At 45.1% G+C, this 12,500-nt stretch overlaps 1 protein-coding gene across 4 annotated transcripts in view; it reads left to right on the forward strand.

The window, feature by feature from the left end:
* LOC147034105 (calcium release-activated calcium channel protein 1-like) overlaps positions 1 to 12,500 on the forward strand; it is a 67,563-nt gene that overhangs the window by 20,535 nt on the left and 34,528 nt on the right. For all 4 annotated transcript variants that reach the window (XR_015056973.1, XM_085876514.1, XM_085876512.1 and 1 more), the window contains exons 2-3: positions 6,608 to 6,751; positions 7,263 to 7,385. Coding sequence is in view for 3 of the 4 variants with exons in the window: in XM_085876514.1 (XP_085732640.1) it covers positions 6,608 to 6,751; positions 7,263 to 7,385 (267 nt within the window). In the remaining variant the exon portion in view is untranslated. The remainder of the gene's footprint in view (positions 1 to 6,607; positions 6,752 to 7,262; positions 7,386 to 12,500) is intronic.

The raw sequence follows: 12,500 nt of genomic DNA on the forward strand, positions 1-12,500 counted from the left end.
AATGGTGGATCGCGGAGCCGCTCGCCCTCTTCTTTGCCTCTCTGCTTCACCCTCTTCACTGATCCTCATTGCCTCTGCCCGTCATTGGCTCTTCTCTTGCGGTTGGTGTGCGACTGAGGCGTGCTTATTCTAGAGGACCAGTTTGGAGCGCACGTTGCCATGAGCCCCGACAAAGTGATTCAGCCGGAGATAACGCGCCAACTCTTGAGGTCGGAACGCTCAAGCGGAGCGTCCCACAGAGGTACACACTACACTCACAGATCTATGCACGATTAGGGATCTTTTGCCTCACGCATCTTTTCTCTCTCTCTTCTCTCTTATCTCTCTTATCTCTCTATCTCTCTATCTCTCTATCTCTCTATCTCTCTATCTCTCTATCTCTCTATCTCTCTATCTCTCTATCTCTCTATCTCTCTATCTCTCTATCTCTCTATCTCTCTATCTCTCTATCTCTCTCTCCACCCCTATATCTCGTCCCCTTTGGACGCACAAAAGAGCATCCATTACTGACTCGCAATCACATTTTCCTCTGGCATAACACAGCACCTCCCATTTTGCAATACACCACACCTCCCACTCCCACACCTTAGATACCAGTATTTCTCCCTCCTACCTCCCCCAAAGCGTACTGGGTTGCGTTGGTCGGCCGACCTTGCCAGCCATTGCGAGGCCGTTTTTCCTCATCTGCTGTCTTTCTTTCTGGCTATCTAATCTTCCTCGGGTTTGTGTGTGTGTGTGATGGCGCCTGTCTTAGCATAACTTAAGATTGTAGAAGTTCTAACGGGATAAGTCTGCTCTGCTCTGCATCTGCTTTTGTAAATTGCTTGCCTTTTGTCGCATCCCACAAATTCCTTGCTATCCCTGCTGTACATACCAATAAACTCAATTTACTGTGCCACATACATTTCCTCGCTTGAGTGTCAATAAATGCTTGTGCAGAAATGTTCCCAACTCGTTTTCGTCTTTTCCTTGATTGGTCCCGCATGGTTCGTATCCTAGCCTAGCTGGGACGTTATCCCCCAATGATCTGTTTTTCTCGCCGGTCCGTCCTTGGGCAGTTACGCTCGGCTGCATCTGATCTGGTAAGGTGATTCCATTGGAACAAGGCATACCGAGGGTGTGTCCCCCCGTAATTAGATTACGTGAACATTAGGTAAACGGTATTTATTTTAAGGAGGCCCCAAAGTCACGTGTTCGAGTTATTGGCGTTCACGGTCGATTAATTATCAACTCGCCGCGTCACAAAGTTATTAGTTTGTGACGGCCTGCGATTCCAGAGAGTCTTGGGAACCCGAGGTAGCTTCCCCCCTCGTGGTCTTCTTGCCCCCGACCCCGGGGTCCGCAACACTCTTGTAAACCGATATTCCTCCTTTCATAAATAAAGTATGCTTAAGCAGGGAGGGCTGATGAACATGAATTGATGTAATATGAAACTATTTAATAAATGCATTAACATGTAAAAGGGTGGTGGTGGTGTTGGTGGAGGTGGGTGAACAGATTGCAGAGAAATTTGCCTCAACAACAACCTGTAAACGACACCATTATCGAGATCAGAAGAGTTGAAAGGTGATTTTTTTTCATTCAATTAACCGCTGATGAAGTGATCGCTAAAGATGACTGTCTTTCTTAGCTTCAACGAGGTCAGCTTGGGAAATATTACTGAGCCATTTTGATCACCATTTTCTTCACAATTCCTCCATCTGAACACTCTAGTGGGTCATTGTTGCTGGAAACCAAAAGAATGGCACATCCTGTCCTCTTGATCAGACCGGTTTGAATACCCAAACACAGAGCAAGAGACCACCATTTCACTTGGAATAGTGCAAAATTACATTGTCAGATGTGAACCATATAGCTTCCACCATCAACATGGTGGCCATGGGTTTAGCGTGGTGTGCAAAGTGAGGAAGTGACATCACGTGCAACCCACAAATTAGAAGGAATAACTGCTAATAACCCTCCTTGTCATCTGAAGCTGCTGCCAGAGAGAATCCAAAGGGAGTTGTTGCCATTCCTTTTGCAAAGTGGCCTTCAACTGTGCCAGAGTCTGCACAGGAGGGTCCATGTTCTTAAATCTATAGTCATAAATGTCCCAAATGTGCTTGATTGGATTTATATCAGGACTCCTTACTGGCCAGTGTAATGTCATGGCATAGTTTTAAGTCAGTGACTGCATTAGAACAGTGGGGTCTGGAATTGTAATACATGGACACAGGTCTTGGGAGAAGTTGGTGCTTGTCAAAATGTGGAACAAAAACATGATCCAAAATGTCCCTATGGTACTGCTTGCCTCCCAGGTTAACCTGTGCAGTGACTATGTCAGTTTTAGCATCGTATGACCAGCAGCCCCATGTCATGACTGATCCGCCACATAATGGGATGGAAGCTCCATTCATGATTGTCTTTGCTGTGTTGCAGGGCCGTATTTAGGGCGGAGCCAGTGGAGCACGTGCTCCAGAGCCTCCACAAAATGGGGGCCTTCACATTTTTGTGAAAATAAAAAATTTTGTTCAAATAAATACCAACAATTTCCATCCAATTTTAAAATGGTAGCAGTTTTAAAGAAATCAGGAATTTTGGAAAAAGAAGTTTGAAAACGTATCTTGACTGCATGTTCGCTTTCACAAAAAGATCTAAACTCTGCAGAGGATGCATAGATTTCAGTATGTTTTTACAGGTAGAAAAGCAGACCACTTACTTGCGAAGCATCTTGAAATGTATGCCTGGTGTTGGCTTAATGGTTAGAGTGATGGGCTTGGGATCCTGGGATCCTGAGTTCAAATCCCGCTCAGCTGTTGAATTAATACCAGGTGGGGTTAACTCGGCCTGCCATCCTTCCGAGGTCGGCAAAATGAGTGCCAGCATGCTGGTATACTGTGTCGGAGTGGCGTCTCATCCAGGATTGTGCCCAATAGCCAAGGAGCCTGCTTAGGCAGCACCAACACTCTGCACAGAGTATGGCCCTGATGGATGGATGGATAGATCTTGAAACGTGCTGTTAGTGTTATCAAGTTTATTGCAGAGCATGTGCTTGCGTTTGGAGGCAACGATTAGATTATTGGGTCGCCAGAAAATTGGGGAACTACCTTGGGATGATGGAACTACTGGCAGAGTTTGACCTATTCCTAGCTGAACACATCAAGTTGAACGCAAACACTGGAAGTGGGCACACAAACGATCTGTCGTCCACAATTTGTGAAGAGCTCATTAACGTCATGGGCAAACAAGTCAAGGATGAAATTGTTTCGCAGCTCAAGAAAGCAATATCTTGCATGCAATATTGTTACGAATCTGGCAGCCATTTGCACACAACAGCCAGAGTCCCCGCAGTTCAGTTATTTCGATAAGTATGTGTTTATAGTTAGGGTCCCGTCCCTATGTTTAATGGGTGATTAAGTGTATGTGCGCTGCGGGTTAATTTTTAGCTAGAATTAATATCCAACAACAACAACAACAACATCCTCCTTCGCTCCTGCCACCACCGGCCTTCCTCACGCGCATGCGCGCCGAGCACAGACGTCTGTGGGGCTTCCATCGCCTCAGATCGGAGCTCCGCTCCAAAAAAGGGCATGGAGTGTTTCCTCTGCCCAATGAGCGAAGGGCAAGCATCGCACGCGCGCCCCAGCCAATGTGAAGCCAGAACGCCCAGGGAAAGAAGAATGTCTCGACAAAGCAACAAAAGAGGAGAGACGCGCCAAAACAGCCAGAGAGAATTGAGTGGTGCGCAGAGAAGAAAGGTTGTTGGTCGGATACCCCCCTGTGTTCTGGCCTGCTGGGCGCTCCTTGTTGTAGTCGTCGGTCTTCGTCCCTGGTCTTCTCCTTGGCACTTGGTGCGAAGCTGACCGTGCAGGTTCGAGTCCCACCGTGGTGGTTTGTGTTGGTGCGTGCGGGCTGGTGGTTGGAGTGTCCGACTTCCCTGCCATGAACCCCGGGCTCCACAGGGGCAAGTTGGCAAGCCGCACGATTATTGGGTCTGCATTGTCTCGACTCTGTCCAGGTACACCACGGAACTCTGTCCCCCCAGCTGAACTATCCTCCTCGGCTAGAGGACCGAATAAAGACTCGGTGGGGTCCATTTCTTTTTGGATGTGTGTCTGTGGGCCCAGTCTTTAAGTAGAAACGGTATAAGTGCTTTGCATCATTGTACATTTGATTTATATTCGGTGTAACTCTGCTCTTGTCTCCCTCTCCCCATTATAAATAAACCCTGTGTTAAATGTACCAGCTCGTTGCCTGTCATTTCTATCATTGACCCAGCATGGTGCGGGCTTGAGAAATAGGGAGGCCGTTTGTGCTGAAAATTGTTCATTTGGTCTGGCAGGCTTTGGTAATCCCCGCTCGGTTACGCCAGATCCGAGTCGGTAACAGTGACTCGGTTCGGATAAAGTCGGCCGAGGGTGTGGCTTCCCCGGTAGTTAGACGGCGTGGGTACTTAGGTAAATTGGAATTAGACAATTAACCCTACCCCACGCCGTCAAAATATTGGCGTCCACGGTCCACTAAGGGACCCATGACCTTCGGAGTTATCCGAAGGTTACAACCTTCAATTCCGGTGTTCGGTGGGAGATGGCCCAACTGCTCCATCTTGCGGTCGTCCTCTCCACCGAACCCGACACCACAACAATATTACAGGGGGCTCGACATACTTAAATATGGCTCTGCTGTGTTGGGTTGCCGTTAAACCCGCGTTCTACCATCATTCACACGCAGATAAAATCGGCTCGTATCAGACCAATGGATCTTTCTCTGGGATGTGAAATTCCGATGTTCATATGCCAGATACAATGCTAAGCGGGGGCTGCTTTGTGTTCTGGCATGAGATGAGGGCATCTCATCAGTCTGCTGGCTTTGTAACCAGCAGCACTAAGCCAGTTCCGTACAGTTCTCCGATGTAACCCTTAAGGGAGATTCCATTCATGCTGTGACGCCCTGCTTGTGGCAAAAGGAACATGTCTGACAAGCTTGATCAGAGCTGCATATTCTCTGTTAGAGGTCATCCAGATTGAGGCCTGTCTTTAACATAATTAACCTCCGCCATCGAAGATGGATGGAGGTTACTGTTTTCACCCCTATCTGTTTGTTTGTTTGTTTGTTTGTGAACAGTATTATGGAAAAACTGGACGGATTTCGACGAAACTTGGTGGGGGGATTAGTTATGGTCCAAGGATCATGCCATTAGATTTTGGACTTGGTCCAAAAAAAAAAACTTTGAAAATTTTGCCACTTTTTTTCAAAAAATTTCGATTTTATTTGGAAAATATTTGATTTTTTTATGCATTTCTACATGTTTTAAGTGATTTCCAACCACCCCCCCCCCAAAAAAAGATTTGTTAGAGAAAAAAAAAACAAATTTTGCAACTTTTTTTTCCAAAACATTTCGATTTTTTTTATTTTTTATTTTTATTTTTTTGGCATTTCTACATGCGTGTCAATCTAGTTTAGTTTATTCAATCGTGGTTCAGTAGAGTCTGATCCGTTTTGACCTACAATGAATAGGATATCAGGTTCACTTAAGTGACCCAGCAGTATTGGTGGCGGAAGTTTTGCACTCTACCGAGTGCTCCCCCTCTAGTTTGTTTGTTTGTGTTTGTAGACCAATCTGCTGATAATTTGCTGGAAGCAAAATTCATGTCCATTTTCACTGTAAGACATCCCAATATTGATAATCCCAATAATTTTCCCAAGGCTGAATTATACAAATCATATACATGAGACAATACAATACAAGACTTAACTTCACACAAACCTGGCTGCTGAGCTTGGGGGGGGGGGGGGGGGAAAGTGATGTCACTTTCCAAAGCACTCTGTACTGGAGGTGCCATATTGAATGACAACATCGCTTTTCTCTTCACACACAGTCAGGCATTTAAGTTGGAATTTCTTCTTCCGATGTTTGCCAGCTCTTGAGGTTTGTCCATCCTCTATCCTTTTAAATGCTGACCATAAAGCAGGGAAGCAGTATGTACTATTTTCAAAGTCTTTGGTGTGATTCAGCCAGGGTTTAAATTGAACCACTCCCCCCCCACCCCCAATCACAGTGGACGCTTCAACCATTTTACCACTGAAGCTGGTTAATCCACCATAGTCTGCATACGTTGCACAGTGATGAGGTTGTCGAATTGAAGATGGGAAATAAAGTATTAAAGTTAAAATGCAACATCCACCTTCGTTTCACGACGAGTCGGCATTCGGTCTGTGCTTCTTGGGTGGTGTGTTTTCATTCGGTCCGGTGCGTTCGCTTGCTTGGGTAGTGTGTTTCTTTTTAATATAGTCCTTGCTTTTTGAAACACTAGCATCTGACTACTTCACAGCTATGATATTACATTTTAGACTATGCTATGTCGAGGGGGGCGGGGGGGGGGGGGTAGGGTGAATACATAAACAAACATACATCTATTTTTTTATATATATTTTTCTTCCAAAAGTGGATGTTTAAACTGATACCTTAAATGCACTCAACATTTTTCCCTTCACAATTACGTTGAGTGGCTCCACATACACCCCACTCTCCAAACCACCCCTGAGAAGGTTCTTCGTTAAATGTTTTTTAACATTAACCTGCATTTTTGGTTGAGGTCTTTGTAACCCCACTTTTTTTTCCTCTCAGGTAGCGATGGTAGAAGCACAATTGGATCCCAGGTACGATTATCCTCCTGTTCTCCTTGTTGCCTTCAGTGTATGCACCACGGTGCTCGTAGCTGTTCATCTCTTCGCTCTGATGGTCAGCACGTGCATTCTACCACACGTGGAGGTAATGTTTGTCTCCGTCTCTTTCCCATACTGTGTCATCTTCAACATTTACCTGTTTTGTTTTGTTTTGTTTTCCTATACAATGTTGAGGCTTGTAGAGGACCTAGAACACAAATCAGATGAGGACGTAGCACACAAAAACAGCAGGTGAACAGGGGTTGGGGGACAAAATGGAGAGACATGGAGGGATAAGGGACTTGAGGAAGAATGAGGGCAAGGGGAGGAAACTGAGTGAACAAGATGGACACATCCACAAACTCTCAATCACAGAGTGGAAGGAAAAACTGGAAACCAGCAAAGAGTTGGTTATTGGGGAGGGTTAATGGGAGGAGAACAAATCATGGTTATGGATGAGGTATGGCTTAAGATGGTAGTGAACAGTTGCCTTGAAACTGTAGGAGAAGAATGACATTGAAAATTTAATACACAGAGGGACGACAATATTATGTGATGATTGTTTATGGTCATCAAAAGGTGTACTAACATGGTGATCACACCCCTCATTTTTCCAGGCTGTGTCCAATATCCACAACATGAACTCTGTGTCGGAGTCTCCCCACGAGCGGCTTCACCGCTACATTGAACTAGCTTGGGCCTGTTCAACGGTACTCGGCACTCTTCTTTTCCTTATTGAGGTATTTGCTTTTCCTCTGAAGGATTTTCCAACCTCCTCCTTTTTTTTTTTTTTTACAGAAGCAAGGCTCATAGAAGAAAGAGCAAGGTATAACTGACAGTAAGACAAACATGAAGGGAATGAACAAACAGGAATAGAAGAGAGGGAGGGGAGGAAGCTCTGAAACTAGCAAGTAAGATGGTTTGGTTAGGAAGGGTTAAGGTTTAACTTCAGCGTAAATGACAAAAATAATTGGAACAAAATTATTTTTAAGGCAGAACTGGACTTGAAAAGTACAAGGGTGATTCAAAGTTGACCTGGACTTTTATTTATTGTTTATAGTTTATATTGGCAACAAAGGTTGTTTTCAAAAATATGACTATATACAGTGGGGAGAACAAGTATTTGATACACTGCCGATTTTGCAGGTTTTTCCCACTTACAAAGCACGTAGAGGTATGTAATTTTTATCATAGGTACACTTCAACTGTGAAAGACGGAATCTAAAACAAAAATCCTGAAAATCACATTGTATGATTTTAAAATAATTAATTTGCATTTTATTGCATGAAATAAGTATTTGATCACCTACCAACCAGTAAGAATTCCGGCTCTCACAGACCTGTTAGTTTTGTCTTTAAGAAGCCCTCCCATTCTCCACTCATTACCTGTATTAACTGCACCTGTTTGAACTCGTTATCTGCATAAAAGGCAGCTGTCCACACTCAATCAATCAGACTCCAACCTCTCCACAATGGGCAAGACCAGAGAGCTGTCTAAGGACATCAGGGACAAAATTGTAGACTTGCACAAGGCTGGGATGGGCTACAGGACAATGGGCAAGCAGCTTTACTTGGTGAGAAGGCAACAACTGTTGGCGCAATTATTAGAAAATGGAAGAAGTTCAAGATAACAGTCAATCTCCCTCGGTCTGGGGCTCCATGCAAGATCTCACCTCGTGGAGCCTCAATGATCATGAGAAAGGTGAGGGATCAGCCCAGAACTACACGGCAGGACCTGGTCAATGATCTGAAGAGAGCTGGGACCACAGTATCAAAGAAAACCATGAGTAACACACTACGCCGTCATGGATTAAAATCCTGCAGCGCACGCAAGGTCTCTCTGCTCAAGCCAGCGCATGTCCAAGCCCGTCTGAAGTTTGCCAAGACCATCTGGATGATCCAGAGGAGGAATGGGAGAAGGTCATGTGGTCTGATGAGACCAAAATAGAGCTTTTTGGTTTAAACTCCACTCGCCGTGTTTGGAGGAAGAAGAAGGATGAGTACAACCCCAAGAACACCATCCCAACCGTGAAGCATGGAGGTGGAAACATCATTCTTTGGGGATGCCTTTCTGCAAAGGGGACAGGACGACTGCACCGTATTGAGGGGAGGATGGATGGGGCCATGTATCGCGAGATCTTGGCCAACAACCTCCTTCCCTCAACAAGAGCATTGAAGATGGGGCGTGGCTGGGTCTTCCAGCATGACAACGACCCGAAACACACAGCCAAGGCAACTAAGGAGTGGCTCCGGAAGAAGCATCTCAAAGTCCTGGAGTGGCCAAGCCAGTCTCCAGACCTGAACCCAATAGAAAATCTTTGGAGGGAGCTGAAAGTCTGTGTTGCCCAGTGACAGCCCTGAAACCTGAAGGATCTGGAGAAGATCTGTATTGATGCGTGGGCCAAAATCCCTGCTGCAGTCTGTGCAAACCTGGTTAAGAACTACAGGAAACGTCTGATCTCTGTAATTGCAAACAAAGGTTTCTGTACCAAATATTAAGTTCTGTTTTTCTGATGTATCAAATACTTATTTCATGCAATAAAATGCAAATTAATTATTTAAAAATCATACAATGTGATTTTCAGGATTTTTGTTTTAGATTCCGTCTTTCACAGTTGAAGTGTACCTATGATAAAAATTACAGACCTCTACATGCTTTGTCAGTGGGAAAACCTGCAAAATCGGCAGTGTATCAAATACTTGTTCTCCCCACTGTACATACATATATATATATATATATATATATATATATATATACATACATATATGTATATATGTATGTATGTATATATGTATATATGTATATATGTATATATGTATATATGTATATATGTATATATATGTATGTATGTATGTATGTATATATGTATATATATATGTATGTATGTATATGTATATATGTATATGTATATATATATGTATATGTATATATATATATATATATATATGTATATGTATATATATATATATATGTATATATATATATATATATATATATATATATTGTTGTGGTTGAGGAAATTCGCAAATCACCATTCAGGTCCCGTAGGTGAGATATCTCTGTAAGTACATGTGTAGATAGCCCCAAACCCGTTGTTTAGAGGGCATAAATGTGATTCATTCGGGCTGCGACCCTTTAAGATAGCCGTTTTTCTGTTCTATCTTAATTTTGAACCAACCACGTCTCAACCGCCATCACACAACAACCACCAACCGCAACGTCGCTTCACAACAACAACAACGCCAACAGCCACGACCTTTACCTTCATAACTCGCTCTCGCAATCATCGCATCACCACCATTCCAAGCATCACCGTGGCCAGGGACCACCACTTTAGACCCTCCACCACCTTCACCTCTCCTTCTGCGGTCATTCCCGCGCCGCTTGTGAACGCCAAGCGTCAGGCTGTCCGAGCCTCGTGCGGGGCGCGCGCCGAGCAGCGGGTGCAAAAAGCAGCCTTTCCGAGGGGAAGTCGGATCAGGAATAATACACGCCCACTTCTGTTCCGTCCTATCAGTGAGCGCGGGGAGATTTGGCCCCGCCTCCAGGCGCGTCGGAGTAGAATCGATATATGCAAATTCGAGGATCAGGGGAGGTTCACGCCCACTTTTCCTCCGTCCAATGGGCGAGCGTGGCTCCGCCCCCGAGCTCATCCTGATCTGGAAATTTGCATATGGGTTCTCCTGCCGTACTATAAAGCGCCGAGTGCGGGGTGAATTCAGTCAGTTTTGGGTCGGAAGCAGTTCGAGGCAGCGGCTGAGTTTTGCGCTCGGGCGAGTTGGAGAGGTGTGGCAGCGGCGAAGTGTGGCGGCGGCGGAGTGTGGCAGCAGCAGTCAAGACGGGTCTGGAGGAGAGTCGGAGTCTGTCGGGGTTCGGAGTCTGTCGGGGAGCTGCAGAGAGGGGAAGCCGGGAACGCGGTCGAGGTCGCAGTGGAGTCGCTCGTCGTGGGACCCAAGCAAGCCAGCTATCCTCTTTCCCCAGAGCATCAACAATTCCCCCCTTCCCCCCCCCCGGCGCTGAGATAATGCGGAAAGGGGGCCCCGTTCCCACCCCATTCCAAGCAGTGCCAACGAAACCCGCGGAGGAGCGCGGAGTCGGGGCACCGCCGCGGCATTTGCGGCTCATCACAAGACGGGTAGGCTCCACCCGGTCTCGCGCCCACAGCCCCGTCTGCCCCCTTGTCGTTGAGGGTGGCCCTTTTATTTTGCTTTTGAGTATATGTGTTGTCGGTGCCATCTGTAAAGTAAAACTGTGTAAGTGTTGCCGTGTGCTCGCGTAGTCGGTAGTATCTCTGCATTGTTGTGTTCCTTTTGTTGCAATTGCTTTTGGTGCATAATTGTTGTAATTGTATATGTGTGCTCTCCGTGTGCCGCGGAATAAATGTTCCTCATGTTGAACTGTTTTTCCCGTTTCGCTTCGTCTTTTCTTTAATTGAAACTCCATCTTGCTTCACGTAAAGGGTTGGTAGTGGGCTAAATACGCCTGATAATTAATCGGAACTGTCGAGGTTGACTATAACACCGCTCGGTTATCCCGATAGCACGGAACGGGTCGCTTAAAGTGGCCCGAGTCCGGAGTCGACCTGCGGCGAGGTGCGATCGCCCGGTCTACCCTCCGTGTGGGTACTTAGGTAGGTCGAATTTGGCGAACAACCCTATCCCATGCGGGGGGCCGATTGGCACGATCGTGGTGAGGCCGAAAGGCCCACCCGTGACTAGTTCCCGGCGTTAGTCCGAGAGGGTCACGACGGAATTGTCCGTCCGGTGGGCGACGTGCCGCGATTCGAGTTACGTGGCCGCTCGCACGCCGGCGGGCGCGAATTCGCAACTATATATATATATATATATATATATATATATATATATATATATATATATATATATATATATATATATATATATACACACTAAAACAATCCTTCCGTCCGTTCGTCCATGAAGCCTATGGTATATGTCTTTCACAATACTGTATTTACTGAATCTTTCACTGTGTATAAATAAATTCCCTTAGAAATTATTGATCTGCAATGTTACATGTATGTTACTTTTTTGTATCCAAAAATCCAGCTCAAAATTGAACCATCCTGTTGTGAACATAAATACCATGTTGTAACCTGATGCTTACTGCAGTGAGATCCAATTGCACACCAGCTCTTCGAATTACCAACATCACTGAGTCATGTTACATTTTCTTATCACCAGCAAAACCACTGTTTTGTTGTTTTTACTTCCATCGCCAAAGGTGGATGGAGGTTGTGTTTTCACCACTGTCTACTTGTCTGTCTGAGCAGGATATCTCAAAAAGTTATGCACATATTCAGATGAAATTTTGTGGACATGAGGTTGGATGTGTGACGAGGACAAATTAATTCGATTTTGATGAAGATCTGGATTCAGATCACGACACTGGAATTTTGTAAGCGATTATTCATCATTGAGAGATGGGGCTAAAATGATATATGGTACGATGTCTCAAAATGTTGTGGACAGATTCGGACGAAATTTTGTGAATGAGTTGGGTCGGTGATGAGAACAAACTGATAAGATTTTGGTTCAGGTCCGGATGTGGATTTGGCCTATCAGAGGGATCCAAAATGTAAACTGTTCGGACTGGTGGAAATTTGCGCTCTACCAAGTGCCATTCTAGTTTTGCCTGGTTTTTCTCATCAGCCTTCTTGCAGCTCATATGTGTTTCTCAAAGGCGAATGAAGATGCAATTTAAAGAGTTCTTATCAAATATTATGCTTTAAGTAGTAGTCTGTTGAGTTGTAAATATTAATTTCATCGTTGATAGTACTAGTTAAAGAGTCATCTGCGACGGGCAATAAGGGCACTTATAGTGGGGGCAGATAACA

Source organism: Eptatretus burgeri, chromosome 1, assembly GCF_056783735.1.
Source record: "Eptatretus burgeri isolate ZD-2024b chromosome 1, Ebu_testis_v1, whole genome shotgun sequence".
In the NCBI taxonomy this organism is placed as follows: Eukaryota; Metazoa; Chordata; class Myxini; order Myxiniformes; family Myxinidae; genus Eptatretus; species Eptatretus burgeri.